We start from the raw sequence: 26,421 nt of genomic DNA, 5'->3' as shown, positions 1-26,421 counted from the left end.
AATCTGTGTTCGATTGTGCTACTGTATAAGCAAACAGTTTTATGATACTGCAAAATATATAACCACCAGTAGATAGATATATATTGATGTTTAGGATTCTCGGTTTACAACTTATCCTAAATACAAAATGTATTTAAAATGACTGAACTTTATTCTTAAATACATCATTTTATAAGTCATAAATAAATTGTATAAGATATTGCAGATTTTATCTGAGTTCATCCACAACTGCTTCTGACCTCCTAGAGAGCTTGGCTGTATCAAAATTGTTTTTGCTTTCCCATTGATTTGGCAAAATGAGAACAAAAGACATTTCAATGGCAAACAAAACCCCAAATACACAATCCCTAGAAGAATGGAAATGCAGATGAGCTCAGTATGTGTTTTACAGACATAGTCGAACACTATAGCCTGTTACAACAACAACAATTTTTGGGTACAGTTTCACTTTAATAACATAGCACAGGAAATCCAACTTCTGTTTAAACATGACAGGCACTTCCTTCTTTGAAACTGCCAAAGTAGTATCACAAGCCTTGCAGCCTCTGCTATGGACACAGGAACAATCAGATCTTGAGCCCAAGTTCACATTGGGCTGATTTGACATGTCAAATTGCATGCCAAATTGGAGCCCATTGTCACCAATGGCACCATCCGAATCTGTGCGACACCACACAGATTCCCAAAAGTAGTTCCTGCACTACTTTCCGCAACTTCAGGGGCAATTTCAATAGACATCTGTGCATGAATCCGCACAGATGTCTGTCAAATCTCCCCCAAAGTGGGACTGAAATGCTTCAAACCCGCCCTCAGTTTGAACATGGGCTTAGCAGGGGTCCAGTGCATCCCTGTTCTGTTTCAGGGATAATTTAGGCCCAAATTTTCGCTCAAATTCGAACCAGAAACAGAGCTAAAGACGCACAGGACCCCTGTGCAATCTGCTCTGCAGCCTCAATGGAGCCAGTTCACACATCTGCATTGGGGCTGCGGAGTGGATTGCACAGGGGTCCTGTGCGTCTTTGGCTCCGTTTCAGGTTCGAATCAGGCAAACTCTGCTGTCATGCGACTTGGATGCGGGGAAATCGCATCCAATTCGCACTGGTGTGAACCCAGCCTTAAAGCTCCATGGCATAGTGCTAAAAAGGAAACCTTATTTATTGGTCACATGAATATAAGAACTGCTTATGCAGGTCTCTTTTTAAGGCCATGAAACATTCATTAAATGCATCCTTTTTATAGTACAATGCCAGTACATTTGGCCTTTTCTTTAGTCTTTAAAGAATATATAGTAAGATACAGGCAGTCCCAGGGTTACAAACATCCACCTTACAAACGACTCCTACTTACAAACAGAGGGAGACAACAGCAAGTTAGAGGAAATTCACTCCTGTAAGAGTTATCATGGGCAAAAGGTGTTTCCGCTGAAGGTTTATCACCAATTCTTGCTTCCACAACAAGCCAAATTTTTCAAAATCCAATTGTCATAGGGACAGAAAAGTGAGATGAAATCATCTGAACAGGAGCACAGACAGCAAAACAAATGTTGCAGGGGTGTTAACCCTTCCCTATGCTATCCAAAAAAAAAAAAACAACATAAAAATATTTTTTTTTGGCTTGAGTTACACTTAAAAAAAATGTACCACTTTCAGTTGGGGGTCTGATTCTTCTTTTAATTAAACTTTTACAGAGAGATTTGAAATACTGAGAAGATATTTCCTCAGGTGCATAAAGATAAGTTCTGGGCCAGAATATAGTGACAAAGACATTTAATTTAAAATAATGGCAGTGTGACACGGCATATTCTACAACATCAATAAAAAAACAATGTACATGTCACACCACATTCCAAAGTGTATCCTTGACATTAAATCCCAAAAACATGACTAAAGAGATGTAAAAATGTATTTGACATCAACTAAATACATAACAAAAACAAATGAAAAAGAAAGTCAAAATAAGCTCATTAAAAATGTCCTTATATCAAAATGGTCTTACAATGTACAGAAATGTGAATAAAAAATATAGGCCTGGCTTTTCAGTCACTAAAAACATTGATTGTTCCACAAAATTCAGTATTCTGCTATGAAAACAATGGCAACAGCTTAGACATTTTCAATGCTGTATGCCTGTCGGATGTTTAAGGTGTCTCTAAGCATGAGGTCTCTGAGACGCCATAATGCATTGGCCATAGTTGTGTGGGCCCCTTTGCTCTTCAGCCAGTAGGTAGGAAGCCGGCTCTCCTGTTCTTTCGACAAGTGGATGTCTCGTCTCCGAGCTAAAAAATATAAAATTAAATCAGTATTATTCATTATATATTCATGTATTCAGTTTATAGGTTTTATATGTACTTTCTGCAAAAAGCACAGGTTTAGTCTACCCTCGGGTTTCTCCTTCTTGCAATCCCCTGTAAGCTATTGTTTACATAGAAGAGCAGAATTTGACCCTTCTTGTATAAATTATAAATTACACACGTACAAAACTTAATTGGGTTGCATCAGGTACAAAATTGTAACTATGCGATGTTGATGTAAGTGTGTCGTCATTCTTAAAGGGAAAATTCTGGGTAAATTTTAATGTGTGTGTGAGATATATATATATATATATATATATATATATATATATTTTGTATTTATTTTTAATGATAAACATTTTAGGTATGCTGTCCAAGTCACTAGTCCTCAGGAAGTGCTGGAACTGGAGAGTCCAGAAAATGGCAACAAAAATATGTGGGCTGGAGGACCTCAGTTATGATGAACAACTACAGGCATTAAAACATATTCTTCCTGGAGAAGAGATGCTTGAGAGGAGATGTGATAGCGATATACAAATCCCTCAATGGGGATTCTAGCATAGGTAAAAAACTATTAAGTTTCAGGAAGCTTAAGACAACACATGGCCACTAAATGACATTGTAGGAGAAGCGATTTAACCTTAAAACTGAGTAAGGGGTTCTTTACTGCCAGAACGGTAAGGATGTGGAACTCCCTTCCACAATCCGTAGTGCGAAGCCTAGCGAGAGTGATGGGGTGCTGTTCATTCAGATGTAATAAGCTCTACTTAGCAGGGCTCTCTCATTCCTCCTGTATTGAATTGTATTGTAACTGTACTGTCAGCTCTCATGGTGTAATGCCCTGTGCAAAACGTTGGCGCTTAATAAATACTGAATAATAATAGTAATAATGTAGAAACTCTTGAAGAGGGGGGTTTTGGAGCCTTTCATTATGGGAGAAGTGCCTTTGACTTCCTTAAAAGAGAAGTATGGATTTGTCTTTTTTGCCTATTTATACTTACCTAGGTGGATGCAGCATCAGACAGATGCTGCAGCTGTTCCCCGGTGTCTCTGCACTGAGAACTGAGCCACTGAACACCGCCGATGGTTTGGTTCTCTCCCCTCCCCGAGCAGAGCGATGTTGACTGTCAGTCAACATCACTCCTGCTCTGTTCCTCCATGCTCATTGGAGCGCTGAGCTGTGGGGAGTGGCCATCTCAGCGGCTCACTGGAGATTTCCATCAGTCAAGGCAGCTGGCAGATCCAGGCGGCTCTCCGCTGAAAATGGGTCACAGGAGTGTAAAACGAATTGCAGTAGGCAAGAGAATCCCAACCAAAAAAGCTCAAGCTGGACTTAACCTTTAATGAACTTGTCAAGTGGATCAACAAATGAACCTAGTCCTTCACAACGGCATACAATGAGGTGCCTTTGACAGACAGCTTCAGCTGCCCAAGCTTTTAGCCATAAGCTTCTGCACACATATGGACAGAGATAAAAGACATTCCGGAAACTATGTCATGACTTGTTCTACATCAACACAGAAAAGCAGAGCGGAAATTCTGAGTATGTAAGTGATCCACTAGAACTTGGTCCTGGAATGCAGGATCACGTTGATTCTTCATTGCCCTAGTCCAATTAGATGCATTTTGACAGAGACTGCAGCAATAACTGGTTGCAAGAGCTCTGCCTGCAAAAGCAAAGAAAGCCTTTAAGAACATCTTTCTGTTTGCAGAATCCTTAAGTGAAGCAATATATTCTGTAGGCACAGTAAGTGGTTTGTTTAAAGGATAAAGTCACCTTTCGTAATACATTATACCCGTAATCAGGGTGTAACATTTTACGAATGGACCGGCCCACACACCTCCCTGATTTCCTCTGTGACACTAGCGGGTTGGTTCTCACTCCCCACTAGCTGTCACAATAAGAAAAAAAAAAACACCACAACAATGGATGGTCCCATCAGGTCGGCCTTAAAAAACTGACAGGCGGACCTGATCAGATCAACCGTGTGAAACCAGCCTAAAGACTAAGTTTACTACCACTACTTTCCCAATGGATGTAGAGCGGCAATGATTCTCAGAGGAGGTAAAATCTTTTTCAGGAGTAATTCATTTGTCATAAATTCTCTATTCTTTTTGTTCATAAATGGGGAATGGTGAGACGGAGGAGACTCAAGTGTTATTATACACAACAAAACCATATATAATTGTATATAATGTTTTTTTGATCATCATTGCTTGTTTGTATGTTGAATCCCACCGGTTGTCAGAACCAGCGTTCCAGTAGAGGGGGTACATGCTTTTAAAAAAAAGCCTTTTATTAACATGCCTATTATAATGCCTCTGTCAGTTGCCAAGCCAGGATTTGATAAAGGGGCGTGACCAGAAACATGAAGTCCTTGCAAATGACTTCACTTCCTGTTTGTTCAGCTTCCTGTTGGTGGATCAGCTGATCCCTGTATTCCAGCCACGCTGTTTCCCGTGACCTGTGCTTCCCTGCTGTTTGGACACGAAGGTTGGCTTTCTCATACAGGATCTTACTTTCCATCCAGATCTCCCGGTATATGCAGGTTTGCCCTCATCATTGTTGGAATAAACTGCGTTTTATCTGACTTCCGGCTACTTATGTTACTTGGCTCTGGTCTTCCAATCATCACGATAATTAGCACACACATATGGCCCATGGACAGTTCACATTCTGGTGCATTGTAGCATGAGCGCTTGCCGGTGGTTTGGTTGTGTATACATTTTTTTCCCTATCAACCCTGGGGACACTTTGTGGCTGCCCTGCTTTTTTTGTGCACCATACCAACTCTTGTGCTTCAGCTGTCATCATGATACTATGCTGGGGAGACAGTCTTTTAGTGCCCAATCTGCTTGTGTTGTGTAATAATTCAAGTGTAATTATACAGAGGCTTTTGCGGAGAGCAAAAGTGAGCATGTCTATGTTGGTATTAATTTGCATGAAGCTAAGGTTAGGTGTACAGTGCTCTAGCACTGACTCTAAGTCCTATTCAATCTCCTCTGCATCTACTGATTCTAGAGCAGGTAAACTCACTTCTAACCCAGATAGATAACACAGGGATGGGGTAGAAGCTTGGTACTTTTGATCTTTGAACTGGGATGGCTGTATTAAAGCCATTAACTCTCTTAGAAATTTGCCTTGTCAGATAGGCTGCTTGGTACATGCTTGAGATAGTTAGTTAGAATCAGATGCAGAGACCAGTGTTAAAATAGGGTCCTGCTGTGGTGCAAGAGAAGCAGTTTGACGAATATTATGTGGGAGATGGAAATAAGTGTACTGAAAATAATTAGGATACTGTAGACTTACAGCAAGTAGGAACCTGTCTTACCTTTCCACGTCGGTGGTCCTTATTTGTATCCAGGCTTTGCCCATCTAGGTGGGCATATCCCCTGAGGGATCTTCAGGGTCTGGGAAACACAGGAATGGACCACGGCCCTCGACCTGTATAGCACCCTGTGGCTAACTACATACATTGCACTTAGTGGCAACATGAGTGTCCAAGCAGGATCCAGGGGCCCCACAGCATGGGGTTGGGGTACGGTTCTCAAGGTAAACCGATCCAAATGCAGTGAAGAATCCAAAATAGAAATAAACTAGTTGAGAACTTCTCCATAAGCAAAAGAGGTGCATCACCTAATGGACACTAGCCAAAAACGAAGGTCTCACAGAGTGGGTTAGGGTTATGGGGCTTGTTCAAAAGCTTTGCAACTGTCCAATCCCCTAAAGGTAGCAGTCTATAATTGAAGGTCTTTGAATTCACAGCCTGTGTCCTGTACTGTATAATTAAGATTACATATTTACTGCGTTTTTGCAAGTGGCATGTGAGCAGCGGGAGGACAGAGCTCCGGCTGGGACGTTTGATCCTACGGTGATCCTGGGTGGCAGATGAGAAACAGAGTGCCGATTCTGAGCAGATTTGGTGGAAATTTTAAAACAATAAAATCTTACTTTTATATATCTAAATGAAGGTGAAACATTACATGCAATGTTACATTAGCAACTCATATGTACATGTTAGGGATGACAAGTTAAGCAGCAGCACCAAGGATTATTGAACTACTAATACCAATATCAAAACCACTGCACCCAGATTAACAAGTCTGTTCAGAGTGACTTCTTGTGTAATCTAATTATCAGATGCTAAAAATCTATGACAAATCACCTGCATCGCTGCAGGCTTAAACTGGGGGCCATGAAAAAAAAAAAACCCCAAAAAACCCTCACAGCAGACACCGGACAGCAATCTGTGGAAAATTAATACTATAAAGCACCACTAAGCTGCTAGTGTTATTTAGCTTTTACCTGACAGTGTCTGGTCCCATTTGCTGATGCAGTTGGATTCAGCCGTTAATCCTTCTATGTATTTCAAGTATGCTTCTGAATGGAGTAACTTTTGAGTCCTGGGTGGTGGTGCCACAAACACAGGGGTTGAAGGCTGTTGTACAGCTGGCTGACTAACTTGATTCTGACCAGGATATGGAGGCGGGGCCTGCTGTCCAGCAGGAACAAGCATTCCCATCTAAAAACCAAACACAAAATATAAGTCTGCTTCATTATCAGATGCTTTATTGTTGTTCAAGCTGGTATTACGGAAACTTTATATTATACATCAGGGGTGCCCAACCACTGGCCCGCCACCTCCTGCTCTTGGATGGCGGGTCGGCAAACCCAGATCGCAGGTTCCTGACCTGCCATCCCCGAGCATAAGCGTGAAGAATGGAGCTGGCGCTAGAGAAAACAAAGCAGATGCTTCCTGTATAGCGCCTGCTCCTATCACAGGCAGAGCGATACCAAATATGCTCCGCCTGTGACAGCTCCTGGCGATAAAGGGAGCATTGGCTCTGCTTTCTACTGCAGCCGCATGCTTCCTCTAGTGCCGTCTCCTGTCACACTGATGCTCGGGGATGGCGGGTCGGGAACCCGCGCTCTGGGACAGAAGCCACCAGGGATACCCCCAGTAGTACCCACCCCCAGTACCAGCCGGCAATACCAGCCAGCAGTACCAGCCCTGGAGAACAGCCCTCAGTACCCACCAGCAATACCTGCCCTGGAGGACAGCCAACATCAGCCGCCAGCCATACCCGCCTGGGGAACAGCAGCAGCGAACGAGACCTGCAGGAATCCTGAGGAAGAAGTGAAGATTAAGGTCAGTTGAGGTGCAGGTAAATCCCAGTGCATCAGTGTGAAAACAGCCTCAGGCCCCTTTCACACGATCGGTCCGATCGGGTCCACCTGTCCGTTTTTCATGCGGACCCAAACAAACTGTCTATTCACCTCTATAGAGCGGAAGATGTAAACGGACTTGTGTTTGTTTACACCCGCCTATCTCCAATCCGATATGCTTAAAAAAACAGAAGTAGAGTAGAGCGGTCTGTGCCAGTGTCTGCTCTGCATATGCAAAATTGACACAGACCTGTCATCCGCCCACTCCGCTCATTGTGGCCCGCAACGGGTTACCAAGTCGCTAAAGTGGCCCTCGCTCTTCAAAAGGTTGGGCACCCCTGTTATATATACTATTCTACTATTATACAAACAGCCAACATTTAATTGTAATGTAAACTACAAAATGGCAAGAGAATTTCCTAGACATGAATTCATAGCATGGAGCCCTAAAAATGTAAACATGATTATGTCGTACTCCAGCCATTTTTTTGCACTCACATTTTGTGTCCTGTTGACCCTTGGAGTGTGAAATGTTAGGCATTACTGGACCAAAGTAGAGAGCTAATCTCCTAGTTGTGACCTCAGTTGTGGTGATGACATCAAGACTAGAATCCCCCCCCCCACTATTTCTAAAAGATTTTACCCTATCCCCTATTTTGCCTCCGTGTCACCTTAAGTATTGCCGTCATATCTTTAATGTTTGCACTTGAATTCAGGCCAGTATAGCTTTTCCTATACTTCTGGCCCAATGTGGCTATGAGAGCTGAAGCAATACTGTAGTGTGTCTGTCTTTTCTTTCCCCTTGCCCATTCACAGAAAACTCCAGAATTTCCCTTTATTTATATTCCCTTTAAGAATAGTGAATACACATGCAATAATGAATGTAATGCAAACAAACTCAAGGGCAAAGGCCAAACACAAACTCATTATGAACTTGAGTACACCAAACTAATTGTATAAGTCCACTAAACATATATACAATAAAACCTTGGATTGCAAGTAACTTAGCCTGTGAGTGTTTTTACAAGACAAGCCAATTTTTTAAATAAATTTTAACTTGATAAACGAGTGATGTCTTGCGATATGAGTAGCATCACATCACAACTGAGTATAGGGTGCTCGGTTCACACTGCCATGACTTGGTATCCAACTTGTGAGACTAAGTCGTGTGACATGTGAAATCCCACGTTGGTCAACGAGAGGTGTCTTAATTAGCACTACTGAAGTCGCTCCGACTTTAGAAAAGTTTCCTGTACTACTTCAAGGCCACTTCTATCCGACTTGTGCCCATAGGCTTTAATGGAAGTTGCCTCCAAGTCAGATCCTTATCTTAATTGATGTAATATGGATCAGACATTACAGGAAGATTAACCAGGCATTCCCTAAAGTTGCCTGGCAGTGTGAATCTTCTCCCCTCTCTTTTATACACTGCAGCTCCTGAAGAGAAGCTTAATTTGTTTAATTTTTTACAGTACACTTTATACTGTATTTTGTATTGCTGTATCAATTTTTATATGAATAAATGGTCGTAGAAGGAATCTTCTGGGTTTCCATAATTTCTTATGGGGAAATTTTGATATACGAGGACATTGGATTACATGAACGTTTCCAGAACTAATTATGCTTGCAATCCAAGGTTTTATTGTAATATGCAATAATGACTTGTTGTGACCACTTAAGTTCTCCAGTGAATCACCACCTGGGCCACTTTTTTACTGCTACCACCATCCATTAAAATGTGCCCTTTTGCCAACTCCAGAGACCCCTTATTATCGCGGTCACAAGCACTCTTTCATAATATTAAGCAGATGGTAGCAGGCAAGGGTGTCAATCCAACAGCCCCAGGTTATTCACTTCCAGGAACGCTCATGATATATGCATCTCATTAAAGAAAAAGACCATACATAGCGTAACCCGTAAAACGAATTAATAAACCTAATGCTTTCACAAAGCAGCAAAATAAATAGAGCTCATGACATTCCACCATACAGCGCCATGCACACTGACATCAGATAGCGTACCTCACCCTATGCATGTTTCGTCAGAAATGTCTTCGGAAAAGCAGGAACAAGTGTTGGAGAACTTATGTAGTCACAAGAAGTCATCATTACAGATTATATAAATTTTAGAAGACTTTTACATAATATTTCATAATATGTGAATATGAGTTTGTTTGCATTGCATGTGTATTATATATTCACTATTCTTAAAGGCATAGTGCTACACATTTGTTTATGTATACACTGCATAACCCCACTACCCATTTTCAGAGTTAAAGCTCCTTTCACCTTCACACGCACTGTGATCTCACTGCCCTCAGAACAGGATACCTCAACAGAACCTCAGCAGAACCTGAACAAGCATTGAATGCAATATTCTCCGCATGCTAAAGCTAGAGGTTGCATGATTCCCAGTCGGGCTTCTCAGGCAACCTTCCAGGTGTGATTTATTGTTCTGTACTAGCCGACAACCTTTTTTTCTACTCATACCACACTTTTCCTGGTGCTCCCCACCTCCCCCCTTTTTTTCTCTCAGTCCTTTGGAGCAAATCTTATTCTTTTGGCATATCGACAGTACTTGCTATAACAGAGGTACAATTAAAACTTACAGTTCAACTACTTACCTGCTGATTGTATGGATTATTTCCAGTTGCAGGCGTTCCAGCCATTGAAGATACTCCTTGTGCCATTACTCCTAAAATAAAGGCCAAAAGCATTAACAATACATCATATATTTTTTAACCTTAACATGTTTTCAACCTGAAATATACTGCAACAAATACTGCAGCAACAAAATAACTTTATCAGAAGTGTTAAGCCACTCAAGGCTATTTGTTTTTTCTATTTGAAAACAGTGTAACTTTCTGCTGTGCTATGACTGCAATAAAGTTCTACTTGGGTACCCAGTTGGATAAAGCCTTGTGAGCAAATGGCTGAACCATGGAGCACCTAGAGACAAGCTGAGAAACATATAACACAAAGCCCCAATACATTATGTGTCAGAATTCTTGGTAAAATGATCCCTAGTGTCGCTGATTTGATAGTTTTTTTTTTTTTTTCAGGCTGGGTTTACACTGGTTCAATATGACTGTTTTAGTGTCATCTTACTTTGCCCTGAATGAACAGGATACGATTTTGGTTCGAATTTGAGATAGTCCAACTTGTCCTTGACCAATTAAAACAATTCCAGTGTGACAAATTCCTTTTACTGCTGCTGTAATCACCATGTCTGATGTCACAAGTCAGATGATTAGGACGAAGATCCAACTTTGATCCGACTTCAATGATATTGAATGGGCTGAAAACGGACCAAAGTAGTGGAGAAATCTTTTCTAAAGTCTGACCAGTTAAGGCGGCTCTCATAGGGGACCATTGATTTGTACACATCATGCGACATGTGCTCCCAAAGTCTGAGCGTATGTCACACCAGTGTGAACTGGGCCTACAGCTGAATACCAGGAATTCAACTACTTTGTAAAAACTGCAGGCATACCATGAGTTAAGGCTAATGAGGTGCCTGCTGCCTCCTAGACTTATCTCCATTATTCACATATGACAGGTGTATTTTGCTCTGCTAGCTGTGGTCTGGGTTTCTTCAAGGCCAGAGTTGCTGAAACTGCTATGCCTGCCCCTTCCCTCCTTATGCCCGACTCATTCCCAAAATACAAATGCTTCTGTGACTGGGTAGAAGAGGGGAGGGGCGGACATAGCTGCTCTGTGCGATTCTCTCCTCTCACAGCCAAAGTGTGTCCACATACGTGACAGGTTTATTACACTCCACAAAGTAATAGAGATAAGTCCCAGAGGTGACATGCACCTAATTGGACTTAACGCATAGTATGCCTGCACTTTTTGCAAAATGTTCAAGACACTGAGGATTTGTTCACAAGGTGGTGCTCCTCAACTGCTGCCCCTTTTTACTGTAGAGGCAGCAGCCAGGGGGTGTACACATGCCACTTGCACGGTGCGCTTCTTCATGACCAGAATTATACCTACATCGCTTTTCAGCAAGAGTAGCATCTGCTGAACCTGACCCAAATTCAAAAGAATGCAACTGCGTGTAAAGCATATAGTTGCAGTGCACTAGTTCAGGATTCAAGTGGTAAAAGCAGGCAGTGAGGCGGTAAGACAATGCCTTCTCACTGCCTGTCAAATTCTCTCTGAAGAGCGATACCAAAGCGTGGCATGTGTGAATGAGCCCTAACATTACACATTATTATAAAACACAACAGAACCACTTTCCTAAACTTTAACACGAGGTAGTTTATTTTAACCATACTTTAGAGCCCAACACGGAGCACGAAAGCAGACCAGGGTTAAAGCTGTTAAATCCTCCTTTGCTCTTAAGTGGTTCAAAAGGCAGATGTAAAAAAACGTCTGCATGTAGCTCCCCATATACTTACCTGGGCCAAATGTCAATCCAGCACTCTGCATAAGAGCAGCATTGCTGCTCTCTTTCTTCTCACAGGCTGAGACAATGGCTCAGGTTGCTTTCAATCACAGCTAGCTAGGAGCGAGCAGGGGGCGGGGCCCAACCACACTGTGTGTCAATGGAAACACAAGAGCAAGGCTTGAGAACAAGCCTACATGAGTGCCCCTATAGCAAGCGGCTTGCTATGAGGGCACTCGGCAGGGGTGAGGAGCCAGGGGTGCCTGTGGGGGACCCAAGAAGAGGAGGATTGGGGCTGCTCTGTGCAAATTTATTTAGATTGGCAGCGTACTAGTATATTGATTTTGACTGCTCTTTGCAAAACCACTGCACAGAGCAGGTATGACATTTTTTTTTAATTATTATTATACCTTTACAAACACTTTAAAAGCTACCTCCCATCATGTTGTCTTTCTTCTAAATTCTGCAAAGCTGCTTTGTTTACATGCTGTCTTTGTCTGACAAACACTCAGGTGCTTACACCCGAGCAGCCCAAAAGTACAACGGGAGTAATAATCCTAGCATGTAAACAAAGCAGCTTTGTGGGCTGTAGAAGAACATTCGGAGAGGTGGCATTTAAGGGAAAGGAGGGTTTAACAACTTTAATCCTGGTATGCTGGCCATACCAGGGCTCAACATTTCAAGTCCTGAGCTACTAGCCAGGCCTTAAGGGTTACTCGCCACCAGTTGCCCCACCCAACCCCTACCCTGCCCTGCCCCTAAACATGCCCTCATAAATTATCTCATGAAATTACACTAAATGTTTTATGCAGAATTAAGTTACAAAATAAATATTAACAACAACTTTATCAGTGTCCATCAGTGCATCCTCACCAGTGTCCATCAGTGCAGCCTCACCGGTGCAGCCTCACCAGTGCCCATCAATACAGCCTCCCCAGTGCCCATCAATACAGCCTCCCCAGTGCCCATCAATACAGCCTCCCCAGTGTCCAGTGGCGGCCCGTCCATTAGGGGTGCCCGAGCGCCGCCCCCTCTATCCACGGCCACCACTCCCTCCACCTTCTAGTGATGCTATGGTCTATCCATCGCCACCCCCGATTCATGTGTCCAGTCCCTTTCAGGACACCGTTCACCTGAATTACAGCGGCAAGGGTGTTTTTTTTTTAAGCACCCCCAGAGGCTCTAATAGGCTTCAAAATAGGATGTGCTTGTGGCGCAGAGCATTGCGCTACGAGCCCACCCAGGTGTTACAATAGCGAATGAATATTGGCTGTTGCAACACTGATCCTCCTCCCAGCCAATCAGGAAGTGGGTCCGATACCCGTCATCCGATTGGCTGAAAGGACAGGCGATCCTATTGAATGCCTATGAGGAGGGGAGGAGACGCATGGCAGAAGCGAGGAGGAAGGAAGGAAGAGAAGACATAGGAGCTTCTACCCAATGCCCACCGAAGCCTGATGTCTGGCGATGCCCCGATCCCCACCGCCTAAACGCCGCCACTGTCAGTGCTCATCAATGCAGCCTCATCAGTGCCCATCAATGCAGCATAACCTGGGCCCATCAATGCAGAGGAAGAGGAGAGCTGCCGGATCACCACAGAATGGGGATTGCCTGCTGTAAAAGCTTCCATTTGTATTTCTGGACGCTCACCCTCACACACAGTCCTGCCTCCTGACCCAGCTCATTTGAAAGACGTCACACGTCCCAGCATTGGACCGGTGTTCTGTCTATCAAATGAGAAAGGCAAGGAGCTGCCATGGGACTGTGCGTGACGGTGAGCGTCCGGAAATGCAAATGAAAGCAGTTACAGCAGGCAATCCCCACTCTGTGATGATTCCCCGGCTCTCCTCTTCCTCCCCTCTCTCTTCCTCTGGGCGAGAAAGGCTCCCATTCAACCCCGCCTGCCGGCGGTGCTCGCCCCCCTCTCTCTCCAAGGCAGCCCACGCTCGCCCTCAATCATTTTGCACTTACCAAATGCATGCGAGTGAAAACTTTGAGGGCTGCCATACACTATACAATTTTTCTTATGATTTGCCAAAACCATATAATATGAAATCAAACACTTTCAATTTGTACGCAAATCAGGTAGGCCCTTGCCCTATACAGTTGAAGGAAAATCTAAAGGAAATTGAGTAAAAAAATTGTATTATGTTTGGCCAGCTTAAAGCCTAGTACACACTATTAGTTTTTTTTTTTTTCGCTCAACCCAGCAGGCTGCACGCTATTGTGTTCGGATAGAGGGACCCAACCCAACCCCCCCGGCCATAACACCAGTCAGCGCTCTCAGCCATAGGCCTATCAGCAGACCTTTTTCGGTCATGCCCCTTCTACCAGCTGCCGTACACATGAGCCGAATGTCTGCTGGTTTGCATTGTCCATCTACTAATCCTCCAGTTAAAATGCTTAAAACTTCCAGTAGTCCCCATTTCCTTTGACATGGTGACATGTAAGGGACGAATCTCTGACATATAAAGATTGCAGGTGCAGTCTGGAGAACCCAAATCTAATTTAGGATTTTATGAGGTTTGTCTAATTTACAAACTACATCTATCCTACTTATTTACATTTAAAGCACTTGAAACATGTTACCCTTTATTAGTTTTAGGGTAGAAGTAAATAAGCATTGGTGCTGTACACAGATCAGTCTGAATATCCTACAAGCAAGCACTAAAATATCATCTTTTACAAGCAGAAATGTAACATTCACAGTGAGCTGAATACCAACTGCCTGTATTATATTAAGAGATGTGCAGATTTTAAAATGAATCACGGAGAGGACACACGATGCAGTGTATAATTGTAGTAGCCATTTCTGCAATTATTTGGGACAAAAAATATTTTAAAGAATACTTTTATTATTATTAAATCAATATATGTAGGCTCAACTTCCTGCTGATCTTCCTATCCTGGTGATGAGGTCTTTCTGATCTTTGCAGTATGGCCATGCATCAGTCTAATATAAACAATATTCACAATAAATTAGCGGTGGGTTGAACTTGGTAAGTAGTTATTGCTGCAATTGCCCCCATTTGGAACCTTTTCCTTCATTTCCTGTTCTGTAGTCATGAGAGGAACTGAGAAGGACACTACTTCCTTGACAGCAATCGCTAACAGGTGCCTTAACTTTCTTTATTAATTTAGCGATAGGGGTAAACATTTGACATTGCTTTTCACTTTCGGTTACTAGTGCAGACAGTGAGGGTAAAAATACCCAACAGGGACACAGACATTAATGAGAAATAAAAATTGGACAGAGCTTTTAAAGTGTATTACAGGTTAGCATTTAGATGGCATAATGTAAAACAAAATGGCTGCTCACCTTTTTACCTGTTTAAAAATCGTAATGTAATATTTAGGAGGGGGCGGGGAGTAATGTTTACCATAATTAACCCTGTTTTTGCTATGCTGGCAGATTTAATTATCAACTAGATCTGAGCAAAGCTTGTTCTAACAAAGATACCAAGGCTTTGGCCGTAACCCCATTCGATCCAAAGCTGTTGGCTGAAGTACTTCTTTAACATCTACAAATGCCTAAAATAAGGCAGTCATTTCAGGAAGAATTTACTGTTTATAGTATTCTGACTAAACCTGCAACCTGCTAAAAGCGTTTTGTAAGGGGATAGTCTAAACTGGTATTGGCAGAAGTAAACGAGACAGACACAAAAAACTGTCCAAGTACGCGTGTCTGACACTTTTTTTTCAGCAAGGCAGAAAAGAAAGTTTCAATGCAGGAGGGCTTCGCAGAGCAACTAAAACCTCTCCTGCTGCGATTACTCAAACTCCTGTGAGCACAGAGCGGGGCTTGGGTTGCTGGCACTGTGTGCATAGGGCCACCGGTGTCTCCTTAGCACCCGGCTTGCTAAGGAGGCATCTAAAGAGGAAACAGTACCAGTGGGGGAAGGGCAGAGGAGGTAAGGGACTTTTCTGTGCAATATCATTGCACAAAGCAGGTAAGTATAACATCTTTATATTTTACCAACAAAAAAAAAAAGCCTTTAGTGGACACAAGGAGACAGCTATGTCTGTAATTTTGTGTAAACCCGAAAGCGGTTTTTAAACACTACTATGTGCATTTCACACTTTATGTTGTGTATGATGTAGCCCTAAACTCAAACACAGTAGTAATGTCTACAAAATTGGACCTAAATAGTAAACTCTAATGCCAGAGAAAATGAATGTATTTAAATATATACACAGATTAGAGCTCACTTGACTGTAAACATTTTACCGATGTTTTGGTATATTAACACCATCTGCATAACCTGCCTAGCCTGTACCTCTATACTCAAATGCCACAGGTTTAATTAATAAACATGGTTACATACAATGGTAATGCATTAAAAGGGGTTGTAAAGTTTTGTTTTTTTCCCTAACAAACATGTTATACTTGCCTGCTCTGTGCAAAACCCTTCAGAAGATCCTCCTCTTCTGGGGTGCCCCGCCAGCACTCCTCCCCTTCATCGGGTGCCCCCACGGAGAGCCGCTTTCCATGGGGCACTCATGTGGGGTTACTCCACAGTTCTGCTGCTGTGTCCACTGACACAGACAGCGGGACTTGGCCCTGCTCCCCGTGTCACTGGATTTGATTGACAGCAGTGGGAACCAATGGCTCCCACTGCTATCAATTTGTCCAATGAGGAGAGAGACAGCGGCTGGACCTGCTGGGGTTTTGCACATCGATGGATCAGATATGGCTCAGCAATTAATAAAATGCATTAAGGTGAAAAAGCTTAAGACTTTACAATCACTTTAAGGCATAAAAGTTATTTATATTGTGTGTGTTATTTTACCTAATAACTTTCTAAGACATTCAATTAACATAACACACAGGATAGTTTTATTTAAAAAAAATTTTTTTTAGATTAACCACCGCAAGCCTTCATTTCTCAGGAATCCTTTTTTCGTGTTTTTACATAATCATTTTTTATCATCATCTGGAATGGCTTATTTATTGTGCTCCCAACAGACACCTCAAACGCTCACAAAGCCAGTCAAAAAACGCTTTGGACTAAAGTCTTTTCCGACACTGGCCTGTTTGCACGATACCAAAAGATTTGCATGGGGCCCATACTCAAACACTAGACACACCATAAATATGCCATGATTCAAGTGTAGGGAGAGCTGGCACTATTCAAGTCTTCAAATGTGTGGCCTGAGCAGGAGTAGATTCTGACCTAAGGAGAAAAACCACCAGAGAAGTCTGCTGCTCCAACTCCAGCCAAATATTTCATTATAGTTTTGAAACGAGCGGGTAGAACAGGAGGCAATGTCAGGGTTTTATTACTGCCGCCATACATGGATCGAAATGTTGCCAGTTCAGCAGGGGATCCATGTATGGGTGGTTGCACAATGTTCCACCAATCGATTTCTGTACAACCAACCTGTCGCTCAATCATCGTTGCAGGCTACAGCTGGAAGTGCTGATCAGTGTACTCTGATGGCAAGGAATTCTCCCTGCTGTCAGAACACAAACGTGCAATGAGAATGATTACCCCATCCAAGTTGAATGTGTGGATGGGGGAATCGGGACAGTTTTTTTTTTTATTATCTATGGGCTGCTTCAATAGGTAGACTTCCTCTCGCTTCTGGTTACAATGGTATCACCAAAATAGCCTACAAGGGAATAACTTTAGCAACAAAAAACTGACATCAAAGAGCTCCTAACTGGCTTAGCATTCAAGCAATATGCTTCCAGGTGCAAAATGCCTAAAAATAAAAAATATACTGTAGGTTATGAACAAAATTAAAACATTAGCAGAACAGTTACATACATATACAAGACCCCGGTGAGAGATGACATGGAATGATGAGGTTAGGATATTCTTACCCTGCACTTGAAAGCCTGGAAAGCCTGGTATACCGTGTGGAGGAAGGTGAGGGGGTGGCACCACCCCATGGAGATGAGGCTGCATGCTGCCCATACTAACAATACCATCAATTGGGCCTTGCATGGGTGGCAGACCAGGTGGGTAGCCCCCTATCATGCCTTGAAGAACAAACATGCATCAATAACATGCAATTAATATAAACATGCACTACTATGACAAACTACAGTTAGTTATGTGATATTAATGGTGTAAATAAAACAATGAATTAGTGATTAAACAAAACTAAAAATAAAATGTCATGTTAATTGGTATATCCTGAATCCATAGAATTTAGAACACCCATGACTTTTCAAAAAATTTTAAGATGCAGAAAAATTTACAGTAAGGAACATATTGTCTGTTAATATGGATTGTGTAACACAATACACGAATATCCTACATGTCAGAAAAATGTACACTCACTGGCCACTTTATTAGGTACACCTGTTCAATTGCTTTGTTAAAAGAAATTGCTAATCAGCCAACCACATTGAAGCAACTTAATGCACTTAGGCATCTAGATGTGGTGAAGTAGACTTGCTGAAGTTCCAACTGAGTATCAGAATGGGGAAGAAAGGGGATTTAGGTGACTTTGACCGTGGCATGGGCGTTAGTGCTAGACGGGCTGGTCTAAGTATTTAAAGAGGAGGGCCAGTTTAAAAAAAAAAAAAAAGTCAGCAGCTGCAAACACTGCAGCTGCTGACTTAATAAAATCACTTACCTGTCCAGGGCGCCCGCGATGTCGGGCGCCCACGATGTCGGCCGCCCGAGGCCGAGCCGTCCCTCGGCTCTCGGGTCCCGGCGCCGCCATTCCCTGTAAGGGAAACAGGCAGCGGAGCCTTACGGCTTCACTGCCCGTTTCCTACTGCGCATGCGCGAGTCCCGGAACTACTGCGCATGCGCGAGTCCCGCAGCGCTTTCTGAATGGGACGCGCTGTGTTCTGGAACACACAGTTCCCAGAACACAGCGCGACCCATTACCCAGAAGACGCCGCGACGAAGACAGAAGACGGAAGATCTCCGCGGAGGAGGAAGAGGAAGATTAGGATAAAGTGCCTAGCAACAGGCATTTCTGATAAGTAAAAAAAAAAAAAATTTTCTCATTTTATTTTTTTTAGATTTTTTTGTCATTTTTAACATTTTTTGGTTTTCAGGGTGGCCCTCCACTTTAAAAAACTGCTGATCTACTGGGATTTTCATGCACAACCATCTCTAGGGTTTACAGAGAATAGTCCGAAAAAGAGAAAATATCCAGTGAGCACCAGTTATGTGGACTAAAATGCCATGTTGATGTCAGAAGTCAAAGGAGAATGAGCAGACTGGTTTGAGATGATAGAAAGGCAACAGTAACTCAAATAACCACTTGTTACAACCAAGGTATGCAGAATACCATCTTTGAATGCACAACACATCGTAACTTGAAGCAGATGGGCTACAGAAGCAAAAGACCACACTATGTGCCACTCCTGTCAGCGTCAGCCAAGTCAGCTGATGAGACTCGATTTCAGCTGCAACATTCAGATGGTAGGGTTGGAATTTGGCATAAAGAACATGAATCCATCCTGCCCTCTTTGAACAGTTCAGGTTGGTGGTGGTGATGTAATGGTGTGGGGCATATTTTTTTCTGTCACACTTTGGGCCCCTTAGTAACAATTGAGCATCATTTAAACACCACGGCCTCCCTGAGTATTGTTGATGCCCATGTCCATCCCTTTATGACTACAGCGTACCCATCTTCTGATGGCTACTTCCAGTAGGTTAACGCACCATGTTACAAAGCTCAAATCATTTCAAACTAGTTTCTTGAAGCCCCAACACCATCCCTCTCCCCCGACACCATAAAAAAAAAAAAATGATTTTCTTGAACAGGACAATGAGGTCACTGTACTCCAATGGCCTCCGCAGTCACCAGATCTCAATCCAATAGAACACCTTTAGGATGTGGTGGAAGAGATTTGCATCACGGGTGTGCAGCTGACAAATCTGCAGCAACTGTATGATGCTATCATCTCAATATGGACCAACATTTATGAGGAATATTTCCAAACCTTGTTGAATCACAATGACATGAAGCATTAAGGCAGTTCTGAAAGCAAAAGGGGGCCCAACCCGGTACTAGCAAGGTGTACCTAATAAAGTGTCCGGTGAGTGTATATATATTCCGATAAGCAGTCTACTTTAACAATGTTGCTTTATAGAATCAAAAATACAATCTAAAATAATCGAATAGATACTAGAACGATTTGGATACAAAACATTGCTTAAACCTGAACTCTAGCTAAGCAGCAAAATATGCATACTGTAAGTGGTATAACTTGCTATATTTGTATATTTAGTGAAGCGGTCACTGTGCTGAAAGTTCTGGAACCTCTGCCTACCATAGATGCATATGTGTTGCATTAGGGCATTAAATCTCACCCTACTTTCTGCTGCACATAAGCATTACATGGGTAGTAATAGGTTAAACGGCAGTATATATATATATCCCTGGTGGTATTTCTGATAGTTTCAAGAGGTAGTTTTGCATATATAGCAAATTCAGGATATCAATATAGAGATTTAGTGAATAAACCCTGTATGCAACTGACCTGATAGACTAAGTTACTAGGAAAATTCTTATGTGGTAACCTACATTTAGGTCACGTCACTTCTTAGTGCGAGTCTCCCCAGCACCCAAATGGAGCTTTACTTCTACATCCAGTGCTCATGTAGACAAGGCCTTAGGGTGGCCATACGTGGTATTAGGATAGGCAGAGAATGACGGGCAGTGAGGCACATCCTTGAATTTGTGGGGCTTTCGTTCTAGTTACACACAAGTGATTACTGCCCACCTTCCTTTTTCTCCATAGTAACACGTTTAGTGTTGCAGTGTGGTTGACTGGGGGAATACAAAATTTGAACCTGTTCTTTCATCTGATTGTGATTTGTAGTATGATGCTAGTAGTGATTGGGTAACAGTTTTATGCCCTGTACACACGGTCGGACTTTCCAACGGAAAATGTGCGATCGGATCGTGTTGTCGGAAAATCCGATCGTGTGTGGGCTCCATCAGACTTTTTCCGTCGGAATTTCCGACACAAAGTTTGAGAGCTGGATCTAAAATTTTTGCGACAACAAAATCCGATAGTTTAAACTCTGAACGTGTGTAGACAATGCCGACAGACAAAGTGCCACGCATGCTCAGAATAAATTACGAGAATGAAAGGAATTGGCTATTGCCCTCTTTATAGTCCCGTCATACGTGTTTCACGTCACCTCGTTCTGAACGATCGGATTTTCCGACAACTTTGTGCGACCGTGTGTATGCAAGATAAGTTTGGGCCAAAATCCATCAGAAAAAAATCTGATGGATTTTGTCGTCGGAATGTCTGACCGTGTGTACGGGGCATTATTGGTAGATGCAGAAAAATAAATGTTCCCCTATTTTCCCAAAACATTTGAGTTTAATGTCTAAGTTGTAAGAAAGTAGAGACAAAAAACAAAACAAAAAAAACTTGCAACCAGATAATCTAGTACACACAATATTGGCTGTTCTCATGTGATTAACTTTTTCCAATATCCGCCTATAGCTGCATCCTTCTATGCGAATCTGTAATGTTGTATTATAACAGGCAAACCAACATGTGCATACAAAGACTAACGTGTGTAGAGTTCTGTATATTGTTAAATAGGCTTTAAGAACTAAATATATTATCAAATCTGCTTCCCTGCCCAACCTGCTCCATAAAGTCAAATAGTAGCAGTAGTCACAAGATGCTTGGCAGAACCCTTGTCTTCTTTAGCAGAAACTGCATGACTGTGCACCATGGTGATCTGGAACAAAAACTTCTCTGAGTCTAGTTTAGATTGTTGGCGACTTCTAGAACTATAAAAAGAAACCATTCATGAGAGAAATATGGAGGCTGTCACTACTTACCTCTCAGTCAGAAATGCTACTTGTCCAGCTGGTTGTCATGCTGACCCTAATGCCTCCATACCTTGAGTCCTTGATTTTGAACAAGTATGTATACTTGTGTCAGACCAAAGTACATACCATAGACACAGGATCAACACAACCACCTGCCAACAAACATTTACTTGTTCAAGGATGTATAAAGAAAAAAAAAAAAGATGGGGATCAAAGAATGAATTGAGATTGTGTGGAGGTAGGTAGGAAGGGGTGAGGGGGGATTCCCAAATACACTGTAGCGGTTGGGTACTGATGAGGCTGGTATTAGTCATTTATGATTTTGTTGTGGTTCTAAAAGGGAGGAGTTAAAGCCTAGTGGGTGGGCTGCCATAGAGGATCCTGTCTTGTAAGGTGACCTTGATTTTATTTTCATGTATCATGGCTTAAACGATTCACTATGGCAAAATGTAGCCAGTTGCAAAGCCTTAGGCAGTTTGCTTTGTTGTTCAACTTGTGACAATTAAGAAATGTAATCATGGGTCCGGGAGGGACTGTAGTACCTGGAAGGTTCGATAATATGTCAAAAACATTGAACCTGAATGTGTTATTTGGGCAGATCCACCATATATGTAGGTGGGTACCTAGACCTTTTACAACTAACATTTCCAACAGCAGTTCAATAATTCCAGTCTCCATATTGCTCATGACAGGTTGTCTTTAAAAAGTGCTTTTAAGTGACACTATCACCACTGTACATAGCAGGTTAAATAAACAGTTAGTCTAGGTACGGAGCAGTTAAAGAAGAGGTCTTTCTCCCGCAAATTCCTTCTCCCATTTTTTTTATGAGTAAAGATTGTCTATTTTCTACCTTCAAGGAATGTCAGCGCTTTTCTGTTCCTGACTGAGCAACTGCTTATCTTCCCAACCCAGAAATCTTCAGATGCTGGGGGGACCATGCACAATCTGCACAAGAGTGCCTGCATAGGACCCTAAACTAGAACGTGCAAGGTAAACAATCCACCTGTGTGAATGCTAGCCTGCTATGAACATAGCTGTAGCAGTTTCACTGTAGCATAAAGTACACCGTTTCATTAACTGCCTTCACCATGTCTGCACTAAACCTGCACAGACAGCAATTTTACAGGTTAAAAGAATAGGAGAGTGTAGCCAATAAACTATTGACCTATCCAGTGGCATCACAAACTGAATGGGCCATACTGCTGCAAAAAGAATCTAGAGAACTGATGAGCTACAGTCTCATGATTAGTGTGTACTCCCCTATATACAAAGCATGTACATTGGGCAACTGCATATATAATTTTATTGTGGTAAAAAAAAAAAAAAAAAGAAAAAAAAAAAAGGCACCCAGCATTAAAAGCTTGACCAAGGCCCTTGCTGGTGCGCTAAAACATGTTGATGAGTTACCCAGTATGTTTTTATGCTTACTAAATAAAAGAACGTTTTTCGGGGAGCTAGTGCTTAATGCCTCTTTTTGCCACATTGCATTTACATCTTGAAAGGCGATTGATACTGATCTGTGCACAAGACGCACAAGCAAAGGTGAGCTAAATACATTTTTGTCTATGGAAATAAAGTTTATTTTAATTACCGTTTCTGTTACCTGAGTTGGGCGTCATCTGCTGGTTAAGCATTCCCATTGGAGTGGGAGGAGGCACAACACCCATGAGAGCTCCTACAGGTGTTCCAGCTCTGGGAGATGAGTTCTGCTGCTGCTGTTGTTGCTGCTGTTGTTGCTGTGCTAATCTCTCCCTTTCCTGTTGCTCTGCCACTTTGGCTGCACGTTCTGGAAAAAACAAGCAATATCAGCATATTTCAAGCCAGTCACAAAACGACATGTTATGTTGTCTGAAAACCAAATTTTCCCCAGGATTACAAATGCCTAATTCAAAAATGAAGCCCACAAAAGAACCAAACAAAGTGGGATTTACCTACACTGCAAGAATAGATACGCTATACTAGAAGATGATATACATTAGCCTTTTTCATCCAGGGTGCCCAACCATCCTGGGGTTCCATCAGGCTTCTTCAATTGTGCCTTGGAAAAATGCCTAGAAATTGCCCAAAAATTGTATACAAGCCAGTGGGTACTTCATACTACCTTTTAGTTACACAAAGCCAAAAGGTTTTCATTGTGCTCCATTACAACCTTCTAGTGGTCGGCATCCTAACAACCAAAGATGTCATCAGTTGATAAGAAGGACATTGGACACCTGCACAGCATCTTTGTTTGACCCTCCCCTGCCCCTCTCCATCAGGTCTGGGGTCACATTAGCTGAGTGAGTTAGAGAAATTGAGGGAGAAGAGAAACATTGGAATTCTAGTCAGATCCAGTGTGCAAAGGTATATTTGCTTTGGAAGAGTAAATCACCTCTAATGTTGGGTATCCTACGTTGGGTGCCCCAACTCTAATGTTGGATGTTGCTGCATTACGTAAAATTTAGTTTTGATTTTGACATTTTAGAATAAGGTGACTCAAGATTGTGGAGAATTTTAAAGGGTGCCTTGACTGAAAAAAGGGGTTGAGAAATATGGACTTAGATCACCTAGATCAGTGATGGCAAACCTTGGCACCCCAGATGTTTTGAAACTACATTTCCCATGATGCTCAGGCAATCTGCAGTGTAGTTGAGCATCATGGGAAATGTAGTTCCAAAACATCTGGGGTGCCAAGGTTCGCCATCACTGACCTAGATCAACAGCTCTAATTTATATGCCTTTTATATGTGAAAAATGGCAGTTGTGGGGCAATACAGACTGTTCTCATTAAAATCACTTTATGCTAATAAGCGTTATCAATGCATAGTGGTAAGATTTTGGTACAAAATTACACCAACTGATAAAACACGAGATGGTAATTGGAGACAAGTATAAAAAATGCCAAGATCTAATGAATGGAAAACATAAGCTAATGCACCACTGGTGGCCGGTGATAAAAACCCAAATAACAAGGTTTGCAATTTTGCTGCATAAACAGATCCCACCACATCCTGGTGGTTGTGCATACTGACTTTATAGTACCTTTTGGGGGTCTTATTTGCAAATGAAATATCAGATATTATTATATAATAACTTAATTCAATGGACCATGTGTGTCCTAAATGCAATAAGCAGAAAGTTTAGCTTGAGATACATACTGTATAAGAGGAGCTTGTTTAACTGCCAAGGGATTAATATTTACACAGATCAGTCAGACAGCAGAGCCAAGACAGTGGCCTGACCTTTCTCTACTGACATCAAGCAATATTAGTTTGGCCATGACTAGACAGCGAAAAGGCCGAAGCAGACCTAGGATATCATTCATCCCTCCTCCTGTTAGCATGCGTCTTAACCACTTCCAGTCCAGGACATTCTAAGATTTCTCACATACATGTAAATCTGCATTTTTTTTGCTAGAAAATTAGTAACAACCCCCAAACATTATATATTTTCTGAAAGCAAAGTCCAGAAGGAAAAACAAATGGTAAGTGTTGCAATTTTATTTTTTGTTAAAATATAAAGAGGATGTTACGCCGAGTAAAGATATACTGAACATGTCTCACTTTAACATTGTACATGCCTGTGGAATGGTGACAAGCAACAGTACCCAGTAAAGCCTTTACTTGGTACCAGTTTAAACAGAGTTCTACAGGAGGTCTGGCACTAGAATTATTACTCTCTTTGATGTTCACCTTATGTGATCACCATTTACATAATAATTTACATATTGGGACCTATGTATGCGTATGCGTTTGCATTTGCACATGAGTATGGAGGGATGAGGAATCTTTACTTTTTTTTTTCATTTGTATTACTTTTTTTAAACTGTCGCTGTAAATGTTTTTTTGGGGATCAACTTTATTGCTATCACAAAGGATGAACAACATCCCTTGTGATAGTGTGGACAGTGACAGGTACTCTTTACTTAGAAATCTGAGGTCTATTAGACTCCAGATCTCACCTCTTCCCTCAAAAGCATCTGATCGAACTGAGATTGTTACCTGCTTGTAAACAAAAACAAAGTGGAAGTGACTCTTTGTTGCCCCCGGTTTCATTCGTCACAGAGGGGGGGCTGATACAAATGCACCCCCCTTCTCCTCTGTGTTCACCAGGTCACACAGAGAGCAGCGGTCCCGTGCTCCCCAACTACACTAGAGAGCCAGGCAGGGGACCTAAAATGGGTAGCAATTAACCACTTGCTGACCACAGTACATTTACTGCGGGCGGGTAGCATGGGTGGGTAGCACAAGCAGGCCGGATGACATACATGTACGTCATCCAGCCTGGGGCGTGCAGAACACTACTCCGATGACCACTGTGTCCACCAGACACAGCGGATTGTGGCTCCCAGTACCTGGTCACTTTGACCGAACCTGGCGATCATGTGATCACAGGATCACGTCAACAAAGCTGTTATGAATGAATGACATTCATAACAACTGTGCTTCCTATACAGTGATACTGTGATGTGCCTACAACTATCACATGGCACCTGGGCCAAGCAAAAAGAAATCCCTGATCACTCCCCAGAGTAGTACAGTGTTACTATATAAGAAAAAAAAAAAAAGGATTTTTTTTTTCCAATTTCTTAATTTTTCAAAAAATTGTGACAAAACTTGCAACTTCAAAAGACTCGTAATGCTACTTGCTAAGAAGTGCACTGCTATTTTTCAAGAGAAATTCCAGATAAAAATGGTAGAGTTTGAAGGCTACTACTTAGGTAAAATTTACCTTTATAGTTGTTCACTATAACATAGCACATCTTCATTTTTTCAGTTCAGATCCACTTTAACCATCATGGATCACACTTGATTGGCTTCTA

The 26,421-nt window shown here is 42.1% G+C and overlaps 1 protein-coding gene across 13 annotated transcripts in view; it reads right to left on the bottom strand.

Annotated features, from left to right (window-relative positions):
- Positions 1–1,749: 1,749 nt before the first annotated feature.
- The window catches only part of PBRM1 (polybromo 1), a 156,545-nt gene continuing 131,873 nt past the window's right edge, over positions 1,750–26,421 (bottom strand). For 5 of the 13 annotated variants that reach the window (XM_077452205.1, XM_077452212.1, XM_077452208.1 and 2 more), the window contains 5 exons: positions 23,212–23,406; positions 17,674–17,832; positions 10,081–10,151; positions 6,597–6,813; positions 1,750–2,275 (listed from right to left, as the gene is read on the bottom strand). In XM_077452205.1, the coding sequence (XP_077308331.1) occupies positions 2,103–2,275; positions 6,597–6,813; positions 10,081–10,151; positions 17,674–17,832; positions 23,212–23,406 (815 nt within the window). In that variant the 3' untranslated portion in view covers positions 1,750–2,102. Of the gene's footprint in view, positions 2,276–6,596; positions 6,814–7,336; positions 7,418–10,080; positions 10,152–17,673; positions 17,833–23,211; positions 23,407–26,421 lie in introns of all 13 variants that reach the window. The other 8 variants (XM_077452209.1, XM_077452214.1, XM_077452215.1 and 5 more) reach the window with 4 other exon arrangements.

The sequence above is a fragment of the Lithobates pipiens genome, unplaced genomic scaffold (assembly GCF_037356315.1).
Source record: "Lithobates pipiens isolate NorthernLeopardFrog02 unplaced genomic scaffold, aLitPip1_a1.2 Scaffold_23, whole genome shotgun sequence".
NCBI classification, from domain to species: Eukaryota; Metazoa; Chordata; class Amphibia; order Anura; family Ranidae; genus Lithobates; species Lithobates pipiens.
This window is presented reverse-complemented; position numbering and strand designations above follow the sequence as displayed.